General features: G+C 40.9%; 2 protein-coding genes across 3 annotated transcripts in view; one reads left to right on the top strand and one right to left on the bottom strand.

Moving 5' to 3' along the window:
* Positions 1 to 370: 370 nt before the first annotated feature.
* On the bottom strand, positions 371 to 18128 carry FASTKD2 (FAST kinase domains 2). Of its 2 annotated transcripts, none has more exons than XM_081051103.1 (12): positions 17802 to 18128; positions 16262 to 17086; positions 13109 to 13212; positions 11915 to 12023; positions 11521 to 11644; positions 11097 to 11236; positions 9778 to 9950; positions 5110 to 5273; positions 3938 to 4150; positions 3467 to 3554; positions 1643 to 1757; positions 371 to 637 (listed from the first exon to the last, which is right to left on the bottom strand). In XM_081051103.1, the coding sequence occupies exons 2-12, from the start codon at positions 16982 to 16984 to the stop codon at positions 518 to 520; spliced, it is 2073 nt and encodes a 690-aa protein (XP_080907229.1). In that variant the 5' UTR covers positions 16985 to 17086; positions 17802 to 18128; the 3' UTR covers positions 371 to 517. The 2 variants fall into 2 exon arrangements, with proteins under 2 accessions (XP_080907229.1, XP_080907228.1); XM_081051102.1 differs by having other exon boundaries at positions 17579 to 17809.
* Positions 17904 to 22937, top strand: part of MDH1B (malate dehydrogenase 1B) — a 25713-nt gene continuing 20679 nt past the window's right edge. Inside the window, 5 exon segments of the mRNA XM_081051104.1 lie at positions 17904 to 18053; positions 18056 to 18085; positions 18088 to 18153; positions 18156 to 18218; positions 19934 to 20046. Of these exon segments, the coding sequence (XP_080907230.1) occupies positions 18041 to 18053; positions 18056 to 18085; positions 18088 to 18153; positions 18156 to 18218; positions 19934 to 20046 (285 nt within the window). The 5' untranslated portion in view covers positions 17904 to 18040.

Here is a 22937-nt window from a genome sequence, read left to right as displayed (position 1 = left end):
GATGTCCAATCCTCACCCATTTTTAACCAGTTACCTCACTCATTGTTACAGTCTACAATTTGAGAACCTGATCCAACTGCTATGTGGCCAGTGCTTGAAAATGTGGGCAATGCCTGAGTCGCCAAATAGCTCACAGCAAGAATATAAATATGCAGATCCAAACAAGGAGTGCCCACACCAACTTACCTGCAACCCATCACAACTAAGAAACTAGTTTCCAATCCGTCAAAACTGATGAGAAACAGTAAAGCCTAGAGCTCATGAATCTGTCAAATATCTGGGCACTAGAGGGAATAGTTACGGTTGGAAAAATGACCCTTTGGGAATTTTCTCACCATATTCTAAAATGCCAAAAAGAATATTTCCTCCATTCTTAAAATTAATTTTAACAGTGAACTGTAGTAATACTTTTTTATGATGAGCAGTCAGGTGAATTCCATTGACAACTGAATTGCATCTTTATTAAAGTTATTTTTGCAAATTGATGTCTCCTAATACGAAAAGGTTGCTTTGTACTTTAACATGTGCTTTGAAAATTAACATCAGCAGTTGGAAGATCTTCGGTTGAATAGATTTCAGACTTCAAAAATGTGACTGCATCCTCCATCCTTAGTTTTTCCATCTCCCAATTTTTGACCTTATCAAAGAAAGAGGAAAATGATCAGTTTGCAAAAAAATGCTGACACATGAAATAAAAGCTAGTTTCAAGACCTAAGCATACTAAAGTAATATCAAGCTGATTTCTTTTTAAAATCAAATGTTATCTTATAATTACTCATATTTTAAAGGCTTAGTAAGACTGTGTTGTAGGATTGAAGAAAACACTAACACTGAAAGTTATAAAAACTTTAAAATTCCTCGAAAGGGTGCAAAAACTTCTTCCTTGGAATAATGTCCCCTAGAATATATATAATAGCCAATATGAAAAAATGTCTTGAATAGTAAGCCATTAAGAGAAACGAGCCATCTTCACCTCAATACCCATGCATAATCCATTTTGGTATACTAAAGTACAGAATCAAGATTCAAATGTTTCCATTCCACCTTATGTGCGGAACTGAATGAGTGGCATTTAGATAGATCCCAACATCAACATGAATATAAATTTATGCGTAAAGTTCTTGCTCCATACAGAGACATCTGGAGAGACTGTTCAAAAAAAGCTGTGGTACTCGGAATCAAAATGAAGCATAAAGAGGGAAGAGGAAGAACCATCCTCTTACAACCATCCAGCTTTTTCTGGTGACAAACCTCCTACCGGCCTCACGCTGGCTGGTGAAAACAAGGCTTTAATTAACATCTTTTCCTCCCTTGTTCCTGATAACCTAGAAACTAAATATGGTTTCATGTGTCCTAAATTAAATAAGAAAATATATTACTTACATTTTTCCTCTTAACAAAAAGAATTAAAGATGACCAAATGTAGCACTTACAAAACCCTAGTAAGTGACAGCAATCAGCTGAGTAGAAGCCAGACCATGTACTAGGAATGTTCTTTTTCAAAGAAAATAATAACTACAATGCTTATTCTAATACTGCTGAAAATTTCTGCAGGGTCCTAGTAACCAGCTGTAACCATAACATCCCTGGCAGAATGGACCTCAGTAACTCGAAAGATATTTCATTTGCATAGTTTTCTTACCAAGATCACATAAAAACCCATGACTTTCAAATGCCGCATTTTCATAGCAAGGGATCCTCTGGGGTGGTTTGAATCCAAACAGTACGTAGATCTAGGCACACAGAGTACAGCTACTCTGGAAACAAAAACATAGCATGAGATTAGTTGCTAATGAGATGATCATTTACAATGTGGCTGTACTGCTGTTCCTTGGAGGTTGCAAACTTGAGCTCTCCACTAGGGGACCACAGGCCTCACCACCCCCTGCCTCACTGCTCCCCACCATTGCAGGCCTTCACTGCCCTGTTACTTGGCCTCTGTAGCGATTCCAGTCTATGAAGGCTACTTTAGTAACCAAAAGCTTACAACAATGCTTGACACAAACAGTTATCCCTAAACCATCTTTAAGGGTGGCTACATTCTTAATGAGGAAAAATTTCAGAAATGAGAGCTTCCAGTTTAAGGCTTTCCTATGCAGTGCTAACCTTTGATCTAAATGTAATTATTTACGCTACTAGTACTGGTAGGACTGATAGAGGCTTGGTACCAAATGGTCAATGCTCTCCTTGTACATACTGCCTCCCAGAAAGAGCATTTAAAAATGAGAATAGGGAGACCAAATACAAAGAAGAAAACACTAAAGGAAACGTAAGACTGTTAAAAAGATAAAATCTGTATGTGTAACAAGAATGTGAAATGTGTAATTTGTTTTTTTCATTATTCTTTGCCTTTGGAAAGATTAAAGTCCACTGGGGAAAAGAAAGACATTTGTATCTTTACCATCCTCTGTTATACTCTGGCTGTTATCTGAAATAACGCTAAGAGAAATTTTATGCATTTAAAGGAATGCTCAAATTCCTCACTTTTTCTAAGCACTTTACGCTGAGAACTACTATGTTCTATTATTATGCCAGAACAGTGGAGTACCTGGAAAAGAAAAATGATCTTTAAGCAACGTCAGAGAGAAAGCCTTTTTTGAGGGGATATTGGTAACACATATAGGCAGCAGTTGAAAAAGATGGCCAAGGAACAAGCTAGATGGATTCAGAAAGGGGGAAAAGTTACAGAGTTGTACGTGAATGGAGAGGGATGGGCAGATAAAAGGAAATCCTACAGATTTTCTTCTGTACCTCTCTCTACCGTATTTATGAGCACGTCTTACAAAGCATTAGGGGAAATGAGAGCCTTGGGGTCAGGATTCACGTCTGATTCATCCTGGGTGCCCCACCGGGCGAAGGGGAGCTTTTTCACACAAGCTGACTGAACCTGGGGTGTGCGCAACACGATCTGATGCACCTGCTTGAAAGGCAGGACATTCTCTCCAATGTAGCATCCCATTTCTCCCAGAGACACCCGTCTGTAGTGTGGGGGCCAAGGAAACAACTACGAATAACTTCAATACAGGTTGACCCACGTACTACACAGCTTCACTAAAAAGCTGAAGTTTCTCTACCTTTACAAAGGTCTTGGGGTAGAGCAAAATATTTATCGGGTATTTGATTTCTGTAGAAGCCTTAATTCTTTATGATCACTATCATGTTATCTTGTCAAATATTTACACTGCACTGATAGTTTCAATGATGTTGACATTGTTTTCTGGAACTATTTAGCTGTAAAACCTAAAATTTTAAAAATTGCCTATTTCATTAAATGGCCCAACGCCAGTCCTCTATCTTCAACCAGTGCCCACACTTACACTTAAGGAGTAAACTAATGGATGAGAAGCCTCTTGGTGCATTACGAGCTCCAGACAAATATAAGGCCTTAGTACTGCTACTGCTACTTGATAGGAAGTCTTCGAGAATTAAGAATTAAATTGAGGAAGCTCAGCAAACCAATACACACCTTTGACTATCTGTAGCAGAAGTTACCGCATCCACGTCAGAAAGTGAAAGCACTTGACTCCTGTTCATGTCCATTCTGATTTCAAAATCTGAAAGAAAAGAATTGATATTAAGTTTTCAAACATTGCTCAAAGTGATTTTCTCTTCCCAAATGTCTCCTACTACCACCAATTAACGCCGGCAGCAGCTACCATACATTGGGCTTACCACGTGCCAGACACTGGTCTGGATTTTACACGTACAGCCTCACTTAGTCACCACAGGAGCCCTAGGAGGAGACATCATTACCACTGCCATTTCACGCACAAGGACAGGGAGCCTAGGAGAGCCTGACGTCCCAGCACGAGTCAGCAGTCCACCGCCAGGCAGTCCGGCTTTGCGCACAACACGAAGCTGCCATGCTGAGCTCCTAATCTTGCGTCAGGAAGAAAGGAAAATAAATGGAACAGAATAAAGGGAAATCGTATCATACCGATATGATAATTATGCGGCAACTGCACATTTTCTGAGAAGCATCCTTCTCCCAGAAGGCTCCTTAGTGCCTCGGCAACCTTTGCGTTAGGACGTGATGGTGTGGATGGCAGCGGTGGCAGTGCGAAGCCGGTGGCCTTGTGATACGAAGTATCATCAAGCTGTAGGCAGGTAGTCAAAATATGAAGCTTACGGACATTCCTCTCCACGTCACCTAAGAAAAGAGAAAGAAATACATAGTTAAGTAAAAATATCAATGCCACATTTAAGAACCTGTATGAATGCACCTGTATTTCTGGTTATCTGTTTCTTATCAGGAGGACTCTCTGTGTCTCCCTAGTTCCCACAGTATCTAGATCAATACCCAGGAATCGATGTTTTTAAGGTTGAAAGTATCTTTCAAGTCTAAAATCTTCATTGAAGAGATGAGGAAATGCCCAGGAATGTTAAGACGCCTCATGGTTAACTAAAGGCAAAGTTGGACTAGACTCCAGGTCTCCTGGGTTCTAGGCTGTTTCCCCCACATTAGATTGCTTGAAAAACTAGCACGTGGTCTTCCTTCTTCCCAATGCAACTTTGGAATTTCACAACATAGCTTTTAGAAGAATTTAAACTACTCTATTCTCGGCGGCACATCATCACATTTTGTACACCTAGCCTGATATTGCTTTTCCTTGTTTACTATTAAAGGTCACAAATCAACAATTAATTTGGCTCCTAGAGTAAAGAAGTTCACTACTTTGGTAAGTATTTGGTTTCTTGATCTAACAGGCTGAGCCCTCATTAAGGCCAGGAGAGACAAAGCAGTGAGAGCTGTAAAAGTTGACTTAACTTGGCTTCAGACGTGACATGTAAGGATCAGGAAGTACAAACGCTTCAATCAAGGCATAAAGAATGACGTCAACATTTAGCTTCTGCATAGGTGCATAAAGTGTGAGTAAAAAGAACGATGATGATGTGTTTCTCATTCCTGCCTAATACGTAGGACCTGACACTCAAGGTGGCTCCACAGGTTCGCTGGTTGGAAGCACTTCCCCATTATCGGCCCTTTCCTCAGTCACCCCTGTTCTGCATTGTTGGACCACCTCTGCTCCAACCAAGACCCCACACAGAACCACACGGTAGCAGGTAGCACTGCCTCATTTCGGTCACCACCGGGCACTGATATCCCACCTGATGTCAGCAGCTCATTGACGATGTCCTTTTGAAGAAGCTGATTAACAGGGGCCAGGGGAAAATAGTTCATCAAGCAAAATGAATACACCGCATTCAATAGGTTTTCAGAAGAGATGTGGTGAAGATAAGCAGTCAGAGCACAGGCCATAGCGTCTAGGAACCTTCAGGGCAACAAAGGAAAATCAGTTTTCAAATACAAAGAGAAGATAAGGTCATGGTAGAGCTGGTGAGGTGCCACAGAACCAATGGCTTTAAGGAGACCAAAAAAAGGAAAAAAGAAAATCTTATAAATGCATCTTTCAGGTCAGGGGTCTATCTCTTAATAAATATATATACTAAATAAATGTTAGCTACTGCTATATGTCTTACACAGGGCAAATGTTTTATTAACTTATTTAATTCCTATTAAAACCATGGGGTAGATGTTATTATTATCCTCATAATAAAGATGAGTAAAAAGGCTCAGAGGGGTTGAGTAACTTGTCCAAGAACACACAGCCAGAAAGTAGCAGAGACAGCATTTGAACCCAAGTTGTCGGTCTCTATAGCCTTTTAATCATTATGCTATATTTTTATCATGAATATGTTTATAAGGCCTGGAACACCACTCCGGTTTTATAACCAATCAATATTCTCCGGCTATCAATACTCTGAGTTAAGTCCTGTACTGCAGAGCAAGGAAACAACAGAGAGGTGAGACCCACAGGTAGACATGAAAATGTTTTGGAAATTGATAGAGGTGGGGTTACACAGCACTGCGAATGTACCAAATGGCACTGAATTATTCACTTTAAAAAGTTGAACTTTATGTGAAATTCATCTTATAAACGTTTTTTTTAAGATTAAAAAAAAATACTCTGAGTTAAAAGAACTGCATGTCTAATCCTACGACGCAGTATCACAAAGCAGTTCAGCACAGACGAAGAAAGGAAAGCTCAAAATCAGGGTAGTTCACTCGCCCAGGGGATACTGCTAATCAATGGTACAGGTACCCTCTGAACCCAGGTCAATCTTAGGGCATATGCTATATATTGCTATGTAAGACAAACACGAAGTACGTGCAAAGTACTGTGATGGTGCACAGGAAAGAAAGTAGGTAGAGTAGCTTTGGGATAAGGAGGATTTCAATAAGGGGATAAGATGGGAAAAGGGACGATCATTTGAAACTGAGCAAATAAATGAAGCCCTGAAAGTGTGCGCTATTTGTGCTCTAGTAACCAGTGAGGTTAAGGCACAGAGAAGTGATTCCCATAGCCCAGAAGTAATCCCTTCAAACAATGAAGTTATGAAGGAAAAGGCATGAGACCAGCTGGGCGGTCGATGGGTAGGAGCAGATGGGTGTGGGAGGGAGGCGGCGGCTGGCGGTAGGTGGCAGGCTAAGTAGGACTGGAGAATTACAATGGGATGGGAACAGGTCCTGGAGACAACAGTGTGGCGGCACTTGTTACACTGAAAACTGACTCAATTTGTAGTAACGCAGCACGAAAGGGCAGGGCTGCAGATGACTCCGTTTGGAGCCTGAGTGGTTCTCACCTCTCCAGTCCTCTCATCCCACTCCTTATGCTGCACCTCATGCTTCAGAAACACCAACTACATGTTGTTTGCTGCACACGCTCTGCTGTTTCTTTCGTCCCTGATTTGAATATGGAGTCCTTCTACTCAGAATGTCCCTTTCTGCTTCTCTTCCCTCCTATCTATCAATCTTTTAAGGTCTTCTCAGGTACCATCTCCTCCAGGCAGCACTACATGGCACCCATCCCAACCTGCATCCTGGCATATCCTTCCTGTTTCCATATGTCCTCCATATAAAACTCTGTCGCTCCAATTTTCATGCTATATTTGTCAATTTATGAGTCTACCTTACTAATACACAGAATCCTCTGACAAAAAGGATTATGTCTTTTTCATTGTTGTCCTAAATACCTGAGTACTTGGTACTTTTCTGACTAAATGAACAAAAAGACGAAGACACAAGGAGGAGAATGCTAGTGGAAAAGGATGAAATGAGAATAATAGGCTAAAAACTCACCAAGCCGTATACACTAAGTATGCACAAGATTTTACATGTTAATCATACCTCAAAAAAGTGGTTAAAAAAATCACAATGCATGGTGGTTGGTAAAGAGTAAATAACTGACAAAAGAGAAAAAGAAAAAGAACGAGCAGACTTGCAGAATCATTGAACATGAGACACTTGTGGGGTCTCCAGAGACCATACGCAATGCACAGGAGTTCTGGAGTCCATGAGCACACTAATGACCAGAAACGCACGTCTGGGATTATCTACATGGTGATTAAGCACAGATCAAGAAGAGGAGAAACCAAAGGACGGAAATGACAGTTTAAATGCTATGTGCTTTCTTCCTTGGGTTTCAAACCCAGGAAGACACTGGATTTAACACACCTTCTCTCCCAGGGGCCATCACATAAATAAAATGATGAATGTATAGCATGTGGATATACAATGTGCTAAGCCAAATGTTCTACCATTCTCCTACCTAATCCATCTCTTCTAGTCAACTCACTCTCCAAATGCTTTGAGTTATCCTGCTTCTAAAACCTTTGCCATTCCAGCCTAAGATGCCACCTTCCTTTCTCCCTCCTCCATCAACGTTCATCTGGTACCTACCATTTACTGCCTTCTTCTGGATGTGCAACAATTGCCTCCTTACCTGGACTAGGAAGGAGGGGGAACACAAACGTCTTTTACACTCTTGAGATACCAAATTCGGGCAACTGCCCTTTATGGGCATCCAGGAAATTCTGATTCACCTTGATCTAGCAGCCACACTCGCACTCTCCCATCTCTCCCAAGGAGAAATGTTGAGGTGGGAGGTTAAGTGTTGGATCAGGCTTCCTCAGTCTCGGCAGTACTACCATTCGGGATGGGTACTCCTTTGTGTGGCGCTATCTTGTGCATAGCACGATGTTACCAGCATCCCTGGCCTCTACCCATGAGAGGACATTAGTTCTCTCCTACCTACACACACACACAGCATGAAAACTGATCTCCAGAGAGCACCAAATGTCCCCTCGGAGGCAAAATCAGCCCCTGTTGAGAACCAGTAGGTAGATGAAAGCAGAGCAGACAGACAAATGTATGTCATTCGTGACTCCCCCGTGGTAGAATACACCTCCTTGTGTGTTTTATGGAATTTCCCAACCTTTATGTGACAAGTGAGGACGACTTTTGTTACCCACCCCTCTATTCCCAATATAATAATTTTATTGGACAAAGTTATATCTTGGGATAACCCCCCAGTATTTGTTTTTCTGATCCCATGGAATCCGTGGGGCTGTTTCTAAAGATTTAATTACCACTCAGCTTGACAGTATTAGTCAAGAGAGCATAGGAGGTCCATGGGAGCCAGCCTCATAAGAAAATCAGAGGAATAGAAGAAGACCGAATCTGGGGAACACTTTTCAAGCTTTATTAAATGTATATTCTGAACCAGATTCTGTGCTAAGTTCAGAATAACAGGAACCTAGTTTTGACGCTAGAGAGCTTTCTGACTGAGGAAGAGACAGGCTTCTCGACATGTGTTAATTACAGTGACATGTATAAGATGTGACAGCACAGGGGCTCTGATGGAGACAATTAGGGGAGGCACAGGAAATAATACTGAGTCTCTCAGTACCATGGAGAGTATAATGGGCAATTGCTTTTTAGTTGGCCCAGCATCACTTCCTTGAGTACCAGCCGCAAATGGATGGGCATGTGACCCAAACTCAGTCAGATTTTCTCTTCTGGAAATCTGAATCATGAGGGAAAACCACAGTTGAAGTCAAGCAGTTGGAGTCAAGTCACTGGAGGACAAAGACACAGCCTGTGAAGTTTGCCACTGAGACCCTTAGAACTGCCCTACTTCGTTCCTCCAAGGCCTCTGTGACCTGCAGTCTATTTTTTTTTTTTAATCTAACAATGACTGTATGCCAGGAATTGTTTTAAGAACTTGACACAGGTCAACTCACTGAATCCTCAAAACTATCCAACGGATTAGAAATAACTCTTATTTCTTCTCCCCATTTTAACAGATGGAAGAAGCTGAGGAAGAGATAAGTAACTTGCCAAAAGTGAAGTAGCTAATGAGTGGCAGAGCTGGGATTCAAACCTAAGCAAGATGTCTCCGGAGTCGGTGCTCTTAACCACTGTTCTAACAAGTTGCATTTTATGTGTGTTCCTAGTTTGTAACGAACCCTAACTGACGTAGAGAGGAAGGACAGATGTTCTGGGTGGAAAGCAGAGGGATGAAAGAGGCTGGCGAGTCTGAGGAATGGCTGTGTTTAGTAGAAATGCACAGCTGTAATAAAAAATGCCTAGGAAGCAGTAGTTTGTGACCTAATGAATAGTTAGGGTCAAAACTGAACTATGAACTGAGGAGCTGAGGGAATAAGCTGGGAGAGTTTGAAATGAAGACTGACTCCTATGCTGAAGTAACAAATATATCAGGAAGAACAAAGGAACAAGCAAGACAATATACAGCAAAAATGACATAAAAAATGTGACTTCAGAACTAAGGAATGCTATGTTTTACTTCGTGACATGGATGACGGCCATGGATGGATGCGCTTGTAATGATTCACTGACCTTGTGACGATTTGTAACCTTTTCTGTAAGCACGTTACACAGCAATAAAAAACGTGAAAAAAAGAACAAATACATACTCTTGGGTCAGGCACCGGTTGGTGTGATTGAGAGAAGAATACACATGAAGCACAGAAACAACACTCTGCATGTTTAGGAAGTCAGGTTCATCTACTATGTTCTTCATAAATAAGTCCATCAGATGAGTATGTCGAAAGCCAAGGTTTTCAAATAAAATGAGGAGAAAAAGAACCTTAAAAGAAGAGTGAATTCAGGAAAAACTTTTTAATAATTACAGCATGCTAGTAGTAATTTCTTTAGAGCTCAAAAAATTTAAACAGCAATGGAACTGTCCTGATCAAGAGAATGTTCCCTAAAAAGGAACAATTATCCTTTCCTCACAAAATCTGTTCCAGTAATGTTTAAATCGGGTATTACGTTAATAAGCAAACTCTTTCTACAAGGGGAGAACCAGAGTATACAATGGTTTCCATGTTTCCATTTCATTTAAAAATAAATCCTTTTCTATAGGCTCTTCATACAACGTATCTGAAAACTACTTTAAATACTCAAATAACTTTCTGAAATTTTTAAAAATTACCAATTCAATTTTGAAGTGCTCTCCCTTCCAAACCTACACACTTCCTATATTCTAACACATGCGATAACTCAAAATTTCTATATTCACGATACATTTCTATAAATGACAACAGAGATGAAATAATCTGATCAAATCAAAATTTCCAGTTCACTTGTCATTTCCCTTTTGGTCTTTCTCATGAGAAGCACTTCTCTTTCTAAAATCAATTTCCATGGCCAATTCAATATTCACCTTACCCTACAAAGTAAACTGAGTCTAGTGATCTAACACAGTTACCACTGCTTAATTGCAAAATTAAGTTTTTACCAGCTGCTACACTCAGGTTTATATTACTAACACAACCCCTGAACGTAAAGGCCCTTACTCTGAAGGAAACCAGCAAACTTTCCATAAATATTATAGATAGACGTGATCATTAAGTAATTACATTTTATTCTTCAAAATGCATAAGCCTCTCATATCACCCATATTTAGTATTCTAAATCTAACCAAAAAAGGAGAAAAACAAATCCTAATTATCCAAAGTGCCATACAACCTTTTAAGAAACAAATAGAATAGCAAACTTTAGACAATTTTTATTTGAGATACAAAAATAGTCAAAAGATTAAGTAGTACATTAACAGGTAACTCCCGGACAGAAATGATAAGGAGCTAATTTTTCAAAAATCAATTTAGCATTAGAATATTTTGGTATCTTAACTGCTGTGAAGTTGACAGAGAAATACTTAGCATGCTAAATGAGTTAATATACTCTTTGACAGTTTCTGAGGCTTATTCTAAACTATTAACACACTTACTTGTTTCGACTTCCAGATGTCAAAAGTTGTAGCCACATAATCTGCTATTCCCTTGAAAAGATCTAAATTACGGTATCGGAGGACTTTGCAAGACTGCAATATGCTCATCAATATTCTAAAAGGACACCCATGGATATTACCTTTAAGAATGAGTTAAATAAACAAACAAAATTACCAGATGGTTTTGAATGTAAGATCCAAGACACTCTGTACTCAATACTTTTGCCAAAAACAAAACAAACAAACAAACAAAAAGCTCTGTATTTTGTAAAAAAAAAAAACAAAAGAAAAAACTACAGGCAAAAATAAAATTTAGATCTAATCATATCATCAGACATTTTTCATACAGTAATAGCAATGTTCTTAAAACAAATATAGTCCAGAACAGTAGGTCAGATACTAGAAATCATTAAATTCCCCTTACCTAGGACCTTCTTACTGCACTCGTTCAGAAGTATAATAGAACGAAGATTCATGGTGGCTAGGACCTCAAACATGTGCTGGCTATTCAAAATAGAAAATCTGTCTAATTCTCTCAAGGCTTTCATCTAAAGGAAAACAGGATTAAATTTATCACTTGTGGCAAAATAAATTAAACTTTCATTTTTAAATAAAAAGGACTGAGCAAATGATTCAGATATATAAATACAGATATATTTATATAGAGAGAAACATAAATCTACTTCTATTTTTCCACTTTAGCATAGTTAAACCCAAAAGCACACTGTCCTCCTAAAAAACTGACTTTAAGAAGTGATAGCAGTTCACAAGAAATATTTTTTTTCAAATCTCACCCACTAGAGAAAATTCCGGTTTACCTCCATTTTTCTTTTAAGAGCAATTGGTGCATCTTTTCCAATACATTTCATCACAGCTTGTAGTGTGAAGACACGTTCTATTTTCCAAATTTGCTGATCAACTAGTATCCTATAATCAAACACAATAACTATCACAATCCTGGAATCTTAAAACCAGAAGAAAAATCTTAAAAGTCATTTGGTTTAGCTCCTACTTCTACGCAAGAAATATAAAGTCAATAGAAATGACCTATCTGCCCATGATAACGTAAGTAGTTAGTGAAAGATCCAGGACCAGTCTAGCACTATTTCTTCTCACATTATTCTGCTGTCTTTATGAATTAACAAATCACATCAGCAGATTATAACAAGATATCCAATGCATAGTCAATTAAACAGCGAATTAAGTATTTTCCTCCCTGATCTATGACATTATATCAGTTGCATCAATTTTATAAGTCATAAAACTTAAGCTCCTGGTCAAGCCAGTCCAGTGTCATGTAACATTCACATAGTGGTCAAATAACCATTATGAATGGAATACCTGTCAATTCTCCCCCAGCCCACATCGGTACCCTTTTTACTATAGTTTCAGGTGTACAAAACAATGTAATAGTAACCCCTTCACAAAGTGATAACTCCCTTCCCCCAATCTATTGCCCCTCTGACATCGTATACAGCTGTTACAGTTCCATTGACTATATTCCCTATGCTGTACTCCACATCCCATGACCATATATATATGCACACATATATACATGTATATAATTATAATTCATATACAACTATTATTCAATATCATTCAACTTCTGCTTCAGGGGTACAGCGCAGTGGTCAGGCATCTACACCGCCCATGAAGTGGTCTCCTTAATGAGACATATTGCCACAGGGATACAAAGACAGTTTGGGGAAATATAATCAATAATGTAAAGGTTTCGTAGGGGGTCAGATGGGTACCTGTCTTATCAGTACTCTTTTAAATTTTGTTTCAATGTTATCCATACCTTTTTTTTATGCTGGACCTTAAAAGAAGCATCATTTCTACGTTTACCTGATCCAGAGTCAGAATTTTAAGTTTAACAAGATATTAAAACTACCATCAAAGTCTCCCCCAAACCAAAACAAAACCTCATTGAGCTTTCATCTCTGGTTTTTGATTTGAGATGTCAGAGAAACGGAGACTGCCGCCTGACGGAAGCCTACGATGGTGCTCACCGCAATCCTGCTCGAAGAGCATCTGCGTTCTTGCATGGCTCCACTGCCTCTAAAACAGCTGACAAAACTGAAAGACATTTCTCATCACACTCATTGATACGCTCCTGTGGAAATATAATTACAGAAACACTACAGATGATGACCCCATAGTAGACTATCACATCCAAGCAAAACCACTGAACGGATGCTTTCAATTAAAGGATTAAGTATCACACCAGTAATTCATACAGTCAGTCCTCAATAAACACCATCTTTAGGATCTCAAATGTTGTACGTAGTGAATTTTCCAAATAACCAACACACTCTCTTTTATGCATCAATGCTTGTTTACATTCACCATCATCACTGAAAATCCATTTGATATTATATTCCTCTGATTTTGAAATAACTTTTATCAAACATTATTTTTACCTCTTCTTAGGACTCAAGGTCATCATGAAGACAACAACAAGTGCAGTAATATAAAAGCTACTGGGGGTATAGCGGGCAATTTGCCCTAAAGAACCTTAGGTAACTCTGTCCTTTTAATTTCCCTGTATCCTTTCTGGGTATCAAACTGTAACTTCAGCTGTTGATCTTCTGATCCACACTGTCACATTCCACCACCATTATCTGGGTCTCCAGGGGAGCCCCAGGACCCAGATCCTTTTTTCAGGTCCCTTGGGTTAGCGTACTAATTTAGATCTCAGAAAGAGCAGTGGGCATAATTTGGAAAACAGATAATAAAAACACAGCTTACCTGGTGCTCTACAATTTAATCACAAACGTGTCTATACACCTCACAAGAATAGTTGTGATCATATCTGAGGAAACTTAAGCTGCAAGAGGTATGATCTTTTGCTAAAATTAAATGACTAACAAGGCACAAAGTCTCAAGTCAGAACCAGATAAGAAATGGAGAAGGTTGGAAGAAAAAAGAAGTCTCATTCCCATGGGAGGGTTTCCATAACAATTTACAAAATGCCATAAATATCTACTGTGAAAGGAAAGATCATCTGGCTATGTGTTTGAAGGGCAAATTTATTGATCACACGCTGTCCGTTCATCTCTAGCTAAAACGTCTTTACAACATTCCAACAGGTCAGCGAGACACAATCATACATTCAAATATTTTGGTTCCTAATATCCACCCCTCACCAATGCAGATGCTGTGCTGATGTGAATACCTGTCCAAAGTCTAGTAACAGCATCTCTGACCAGGTGAAGTGACTTACTATTATATAATCACTTTAAAATAACTATAGATGGGACACGGTCTACCAAGTAAACATGGATATTCTGTGGTTTAAACACACACACACACACACACACACACAGTAAAAATTAGTTCTTGGTTGAGGACATACAGAAATCACACTAAGGTAAAAACTTAAAATTAAAAACTCGTATACCTATAAACCCAATTCTTGAATTCTATAGAATAGGGTATATGTCAGATCATTCTCAGGAAATTTCTGTCTTTTTAAAAATTATTTCATTATGATTACTGAGTTTACAAGTCTGAAGTGTCCGCTCCTAAAAGGCAAATGATTACTTTAATAAGCTATCCTTCCCTCATCACACCTGGTGTAGCTTCAGTGACATCAAACAGGATGCTGACTTCCCTGTGTGAAACTGAAAGTGGCTCCTCCACCTAATTTCATCCTTCTTCCAATCCATTTTCCCCTCATGCAATGATCTAAAATACAAATTTGAGCACGTTGACCCTTTGCTTAAAATACTTCAATGGATCTTCATTGCCTATAGGATAAATCCTTAGCTAGGCATAAAAGGCTCTTTATGATTCAGCCCCTTTTCTCCAGCCTCATGTCTTGGCATCACACATCCTAACCCCTCCTCCTTGACCACCACATACATAATTTCCTCCCCACTCCCTCAAACACACAACCCCAGCATTCCAGTACTTCAGCCATATCAAACTACTTTCAGTTCCTCAAACTTGCCAAACTTTTGCTCAGGGGTAACCACACAATCTCCTGATTGAAACATCACCACCTTCACTATGGATCTCTCACAAACTGCTGTTGATGCCTTGGATTCCACTTAGACATCATCTCCCACTGGGCTTAAATCCTAGGTCTACCAAGGACTAGGTGTTTGTTCATTCATTCGGCAAATATTTATAAAATACTTACAAATAGTGACATTAACAGACATGTGACCTTTGGCAAGTTATTTAACCTACATAAGCCTAAATTTCTTAATGATGAGTAAGATGAGAGTAACAATACTAACTACAAAAGGCTACACTGAGGATTACATGAGGCAATTCTACTTTTAAACATATCTCTGCCTCAAACACTAATCTGGTATCCTTCCCCATCTCCTCTTCCCATTATAAAGGCGGGAAGCCAATTATCCACTCATAAAACTCTGTATTTTTGTTTCATTTAACCTAAAGTTGTGTGTGGCCACTGTTTCATTCACAATTATATTCCCTTGTTCTCAGTACACTGCCTATAACACAGTAAATGTATGACATTAAATGAATGTTGGTTATTTTTTGTAATTGCCCACAAAATATCTGTCTTCCCTCTAGATTGTAAGAACAGGAATCATGTCTTCTATATCTTTATATCCCTAGTGATAAGTGCGGTAAGTGATACATAGTTGACACCCAATAAATGTTTACTGCATAAATGAATCTATTAGTTCTGTGACGTTAGCCATTTTGCTTAATTAATATCACTAAATCTGTTTCCTCATCTGCAAAACTGAGATAACATCAACTCTGCAGGGCTGTTGAAAGGATTAAATATGATTATATAGGTAAAAAGTGTAGATACTCAAAAAATATTAGTTCCCTTCCCTCTCTCCTTCCTTCAAATAACGTTTCTTGTATATTTTGTTTCTCTCCTCATTTTAGCTTATTACTCACTATTACTTAACACTGGAGAAGAAAAATGTGGCCAACTTTCATAAATTTCCATAGCAAAAGGAAAGAAAGAGCTAGCTAACTTAAGGTCGCTAAATCATATATATGCAGAAACAAATATAAGGGAAACTACCATTCCACTGACAGTCTCTTTCCTGGAGACTACATCTGTTTCCCCTTATTATTTCAAAATGTGCCCAGGCTACATCTGTTTCCCTTCATTCTTTCAAGATATGCAAACCAAGTAAAAGGATGCGTAAGTCTCGTTTTAATTTTACCTGGACCACCCTCAGCAAAGTCTGTACCAGCAGCGTGTTCTGAGGAATTCCAAGCTTCACTATCGCATGAAGACTAAACAGCACATCGTCATAGTGCATGATGTTGGCTTCTCTCATCATGTGTTCACACAGCTGGGTAAATGCGGGGTGGTTAAACATCAGTTGTTTTCCAAAGCGCTTCTCGTCCTCGGACATCCTTTTGGCAATGGTCCACATCGCGGTGAAATAGTTACTGCTAGGAAATGTCGGTGCTTCTGAAAATGCATCCAACACATCACTCAGGGAATTACACTCCTGAGACAGTTTTCTAAAATTGACAGGGGTGGGTTTTGTTTCCTTGGTGAGAACATCTTCATTGGAGGCGTCATGATGCGATTTCGTTTTCTTCGATCCGTTATGAGAGACAGGAGAGTGTTCTAAGTCAAAGGACAGTCTTCTAGAACAAAGCAGTCTGCAGAACGTAAGGACTGTGACAGCGCTCAGACCCTTTGTTTGAAAGTCATCGTTTCCTGATTTAAAAATCAAGGCATCCTGAAAGAGATATCTTACAGGTGCTGGCATTCTGTTATCAAAGTTAGTTAAGAGGTGTCTTGGGTTCCAGTTTGAATACACATGTTTTGGTCCGCAAAATCCCAAAGGGTACAGCCCCACAGTTCTGCTTGTTGGACTTCGAGCACTGGATTGTCTGAGGTTCCATAGAAAGGAAATTGCTCTGTTATTCATTTTGCTACCCAGTGGAACACTTTCAAATGGCTTTAAAATTGTCAATATGACACAAACGTCGCTTCTACTAGTGAAAGAGAACACATGCTGTTGTCTGTCTTCCTGTAGGGGAAGGAATTACGAAAGGCATAAAAATTAAAACTTTATTCATTAAAGAAATGAAACGTATTTAAATAGGGGCTAACGTGGGAACCCAGGGGGACATTAAAGATTTACATTAAAATGGTGGAACTTTTACCAATATAGGTTTCCTTCGCTTTACCACCACGTGTTGTCTTAAAGGAGCCAGGTTACTTTGGTATAAATGATTTATACCCAATGATATACATTTATCCCAAATGAGACTTGGTTGTTGTATAAATATTTTTTTTTAAAAAAATGAAGTGGATTTCTGGTGAAAGTGTTCCCGCAAAGCTTCCTCCGCAGGAACGTATGTTAGGTTACCAGTGCCTCGAAGATGTCTTCAATGAAACTTAAAGGTCTAACGTTGATGTATATACTTTGCAACACAAGGATTTAGCAACAGCAGAACCCGGACTGTTCAGAGTGGGGATTTTAAACAAGCACAATGGCTCACGAGAGGAAGCAGCAAACTAGATTGATGTTTGCATGAGGCCTGCGTTTGGGAGAGACAACTAGCCAGTCTCGTGAAGATTTCAAAACCAGCGTCGGGAGCCGTGTCTCCGGAGCTGGGCCTAGCATTAACGCGCCTCCCTGAACTCAAGGCCCGGGCAGCTCCTGAGACCTTTCTCCGACAGGCAGGAAGTCTAAAATGTAGTGCCGCCAACGGTTTCACCTACGCTCGTCCTCCACTCACCTTAGGTCAGAACCCCGTGGTTACGACGGGCGCAGCCATGACAGCGTCCCCGCGAGCTGCTCGCATCGCGAGATTGGACGGATCCCTCAGAGGTCCAAAAGTGTGCGTTCGCAGAGGTGGCAGAAAGAGTCCCTTACAGGAAAAAAAAAAAAAAAAAAAAGCCCACGGAAGAGAATGATTCGTTTTCTTAAGTGCGGGGATAGGAACGGGGTAGACCGCAGAGCTTTTAAAGGCACTGTATGATCGTGTACCCCGACACCTCACCGCTCCTGCCGGGCGACAGACCCCGCGCTCAGCTACCGACAGCGCCTGCGCCCTGCCCTGGGCGGCGTGGTTGCCAGGAAACCGGAGTCGCCGTTGGTTCCAGCCTAGGGGCGGGGGGTCACGGTTTCACCATGGCCAAATTCGTGATAGCGGGTGAGTATCCCCGCCTCCGCCCGCAGATCGCTCACAACACCGACCACGGCTCGCCTCCTGTGACTGTGTTTCAGTGACCTTCACTGGCTTCTGTTCTAGCAACTCCCGCCGCAATACGGCCCACCTCAGGCTTGCTTGTGCATGCTTTCAGAGACGTTTACTGGGCAGTGTCCCTGGGCCGCTGCTGGACACTGGGGACACGGTGCGAGGAAACACCCATCCCTGCCCTCGTGGAGCTGCCAGTCTCTCAGGGCGCAGAAGCGTGCGCACAAGTACTTTTGACAGTGCGCCCCGGGCTCTGGGAGGTGTTTACGGGAACGGATTTGTGAACGTTTGGGATGGAGAGGCCGGTCCAGATAAAGGCACAGGGGCTGCGAGTCTTCTGGCCTCGTGGTCTGGAGACGGGGGAAGTGACTGGACCTGGGGCTGGGAGCGGAGCTGGAGCCGGATCCTTGCACCTCGAGTGCACCAAGTACAGGTGTCTGAACTGTACCTCGAAAGCAATAAGGGGTCATTGAATATTTTAAAGCAGGAGAGTATCCTTCATGGGTTTGCACCTTGCCCGCCATGGAGGAGGAGGACTGGAGATGACCACTGGCCTCCAGAACAGCACGGAAGAGGCTTTTCCTACAACATGCTGTTGTACCTGCCTCCTTCCCTTCTCAGCGAGTTTCTTAAAAGTGGGCTGCTCTTCTATCTCCAGGTTCTTCTTCCACTCAATCTGTCTCCTTTCTGAAATGGCCCTCACCCAAGGTCACCAATGACTTTCGTAGAAGCTGCCCACTCTTTGTCTTATATTTGACCTCTTTGATGCAGTAACACAATTGACATCTCCCCTCTGCCTTAAACCTGGTTTTTTTTGTTGCTGTTGTTTTGGGGTTTTTTGCTTCTTTATTCACTCAGAAGAATAGTTTTGAGCACCGACTGACCAAATGCGGGGAAGAGAGTGGTAAACAAGCTTCACAAGGAATGCTGTATGCGTGGCAGTGTCAGGGCAGGGTTCTATAGGAACGCTGTCAGTGGCAGGGGACTTCATTTAGTCAGGCAAGGGCTTTGTAGGTGGAGCGATTTTTTAAGCAAGCACCTGAAAGACCAGAGAGAGTTACCTAGCAGAGAGGAAATAAGAAGGAGAGTAATTTAGGTATGAGGAGTAGAAAGAGGCGTTGGAATGAGGAGAGCTAGCTTAATGATGATTGGGAGTATACAATAAGTAGAAAACTGAAATAGGTTAAGTAGGATTGGAGCAAAGAGGACAAGGAAGAGAGTAGCATAGGCTGAAGCCAGGGTTAAATAACAGATTCTTGTTAGCCGTGTCCAGTATTTTAGACTTTATTCAAAGTACATGCTCACGTCACACTTTGCCTTTTCATGGCTGCTAACGAATAGTTCATTGTTAGTAGTTCATGCTTCATTAGTAGCATGGAAGCCTCGTAGAGGAAGTGAGGTCTAACATAGTCCTGGAGGAGAGTGAAGATTCAATAGTCTTTTTCCCTTTCCACATTTTATTACTTAAAATTCTGGCCTCCTCTGAAATTTATTTTATTTTTATCAATATAATAAAAATCAAAAGTTTATGTAGTGGAAGTTTATACTTTAGTAACTCTCTGTTATAAAATATAACTATGATTAATTCTGTAATTATATAGCAAATACTTGTGACTACATGATAATTTCTGTATGATGACAGAAAACATTGCTAATTTGAACTCTTTCAGGTAGAGCAGATTGCCCATTTTATGCTAAAGCAGAAGTTCTGGCAGATTATTTACAAAAGAATCTTCCTGATTTTCAGATATTTAAAATTACACAACATCCTCATGTTTGGGAGGTAAGAAGCCTTTACTATTTGTTGAACTTACACATGCACAAAATTCTGTTCTAATTTGATTAATATTAGCTAGTGTATCAGATAGGCTTCCAGTAATAAATGCTCGTGTACTACTGATATTTTACTACTAATAAATCCTCAGTTATCAGTCTCAAAACATTATTTTTTCTCCTAATACCTAGTAGAACAAATGAGACCCTAGCCAATAAGTAGAATAAATTTGGCTGATTTTCTCCCCGAAGAATCCAGGTAACTTATATTGCATGTTTTAACTTTTTGTTCTCCTTCACATTGATTTCTAATGACATGCGGCACTTATTTATTTGAAATACCCTTCTTTAGGACTGGGTTTTCCCAGAAACAGACTGAAACAGAGACTTGAGTAAAGGAAGTTTCCTTTACCGAGTGGGTGCTCTTGGGAACAACATCCTGGGTAGGAATGAGGGCAGCAGGATTGGGCAGTGGGAGAAGTTAAACAGCCATCCAGCTGCAACAGAAGGCAATCATACAGGGAACTCTGAAGCTGGGATGGCCCTTCAGAGATGTCCCAAATACAGGCAAGGGGGCTGGGTTTTGTACCCCCCCAGCTAACAGCTGCCCAGAAAGGGATTTAACCTTAGGCAAGGGAATTGAAGGGAGACTCAGCACTGAGCCATCAGCAACCCATACACCTGGTGGCCAAGGGAGTGAGTGCCCTGCATCCACATGCTCTATGTAATAAGTTCACACCATCTGGGAACAGCTTTTCCAGGACTCTGGTTGGCATCTCTCCCTAAGGAAACTTTACAAGAGAAATGTTAGTCAAATGAAATATACTTCACAGTTTCAGGGCCATAACTGACACACATCACCTTTCTTCTCTACTCTCCATTATAGATTCCCCTCACCGTCTGTTGGACAGGTGACTTAGATGTGGTGACCTACACCTGTATCCTTAAGGAGCCTGAACCCCAGTCTCCATTCCCTTTTCAGGACATGACAGCCGCACTTGTCCATTTGCTGTCAAAACTGAGCAAGGCAGTACCAAAGATGTCCCTGTGGATCAGCTAGATACAAATACTCTTTCCTGTCCACATTGGGTAATAGCTGCCCTCCATGCCCCTGGTCATCAGGGCCAACTATCCCTTCCAGGATGGTAACTCCTTTCCTTGCCTTCTGGTCTCTTTGGCACAGGAACTCAGAGTGACCAAGTGGCAGCCATAGCTTAAAGTAAATGGGACTCTTCCTGATAGAAACACGAACACCCTGGGATTTAGAGGCCACATTTTCTAGGGCCAGTGGGTTTGGGAAACATAAATTGCCCACATGGGTGACTGGAAGTGATGGTGAGCAGTGTTACTCTTAATTCTACCCTTTGGTTCCTGGATTCATGCATTCTACCTATGGGGCAAAATACTATAGTATTGACTTATGGTATTTATTGCATCCTGAAAGATGGTGCCCCATCCTTGCAAGGTATCAGTCTCCAAGCTCATGCCTGCAACTTCAGTGGACTGTTCTATCCCTCTCCCAGGCTGTTAGGTGGTGTGATATATGATCAGGCCAGTGAATCCCTTGGTTAAGTGCCCAATGCCACACATTTTTTACTCTAAAGTGGGTCCATTGGTTCGAAGTGCAGGATCCCATGTTGGTAGGTTAAACATTGTATAAGCTCTTAAACAGGGTGCTGGCCAAAGCCCTATGAGCAGGGACGATAACTCTTTGCCCAAAACATACGTTGATGAATCAAGTTGATTATATTGGATCCCTTCCACACTGCCCTTTCCAGTGTGGAAGGGATCCAATATAATCAGCTTGCTACCAAGAGGCAGCTTGGTGTCTTCAAGGGATATGCCATTATCCAGGAGAGCACTGGTCTCTGTTGTGAACACAGGACATTTAGCAGCAGCACTTGCTACATGAGCTTTGGTGAGCAGTAGGTTGTTCTCTAGGGCCGTTGTGAAACCTCTTTCTTTCATGAGTGCATTATGCTTTCAGCTGTCTAAATTATCTTACTGCTGGGTTGTTTAGTGCTTCTTTCACAACAGATAGTCTCTGGTGGGAACTGTTCCCTGGCCTCTTTTACTTCAAGATTCAATCATCCCAGTGGCCATGGAGTCCAGCTCTGTAGCAGCATGTCCTGTAGCAGCCCTGGCCTAGAATGGACAGCCACTTTTCTAAGCTTTTTCATCATTTCTTCCACTGTCTCCCAGGGCTGTTCTGGCACTTCTGTTACATTTCATGTGAGCCATTACTTTCTCCAAGCTTCCAAGAGCCATCCTAGCAGCATGTTATGGATGTTACTGTCTTCTGAGCGGCATGTCACTGTCTTCTGAGTCTTGGCCAGGGTGTACACTCTTGAATTGCATTCATTCATAGTGATAAATTCCCCCTGGTCAGATGTACCTTGCACTCTTGATTCGGCACCCTCAGGGGGACCATTCCTACACGTATTCTCCCAGCTCTTGCCAGGACGTCAACATGCCCTGTTTGGTGATCAAGGTCTTTGGGGTAGATCCTTTCTTTCATAAGCTCAGCACTTGACTGGTCGGGCTACGTGGTGACTAGAGGGCCAGTCGTGGGATCTTTGTAGCACCACTGTTTTCTTTAAGGTGGAATAAAGGCAGAGAAATTTCAACATCAGCAGAGAAATTTGTCTCCGAGATTTTATTTGTAAGGTAGCCTCCTTACACATGCCTCCAAAGAAGGCTATCATGTACTTTACCTATAAGAATGTTGCTGTCTGTCTCTACTCACCATTGCCATTGGAAGGCCTGGTCTACATAAACCAGGTGATGATTTGAGCTTTTTCTAATACATACTATCAGAAATCCCCAGATAACTTTTAGCTCATTAATTTAATCTAAACAATATAAACTATACTCACAGATTTGGAAATCAATATCAAATTT

This window comes from Rhinolophus hipposideros (assembly GCF_964194185.1).
Source record: "Rhinolophus hipposideros genome assembly, chromosome: 6".
NCBI classification, from domain to species: Eukaryota; Metazoa; Chordata; class Mammalia; order Chiroptera; family Rhinolophidae; genus Rhinolophus; species Rhinolophus hipposideros.
The sequence above is the reverse complement of the archived record's forward strand: the minus strand, read 5'-3'. Positions and strand labels throughout refer to the sequence as shown.

What these genes read in the sequence shown, in the direction of transcription:
- FASTKD2 (XM_081051102.1), bottom strand. Translation starts at nt 17,686, where the DNA reads ATGCTAGGCCCAGCTCCGGAGACACGGCTCCCGACGCTGGTTTTGAAA. An exon ending in GCTCTTCGAGCAGGATTGCG is followed by an intron (nt 12,024 to 13,108) that starts GTGAGCACCATC and finishes GTTTGATTATAG; the next exon opens with GATACTAGTTGATCAGCAAA. An exon ending in GTGCAGTAAGAAGGTCCTAG is followed by an intron (nt 11,237 to 11,520) that starts GTAAGGGGAATT and finishes TCATTCTTAAAG; the next exon opens with GTAATATCCATGGGTGTCCT.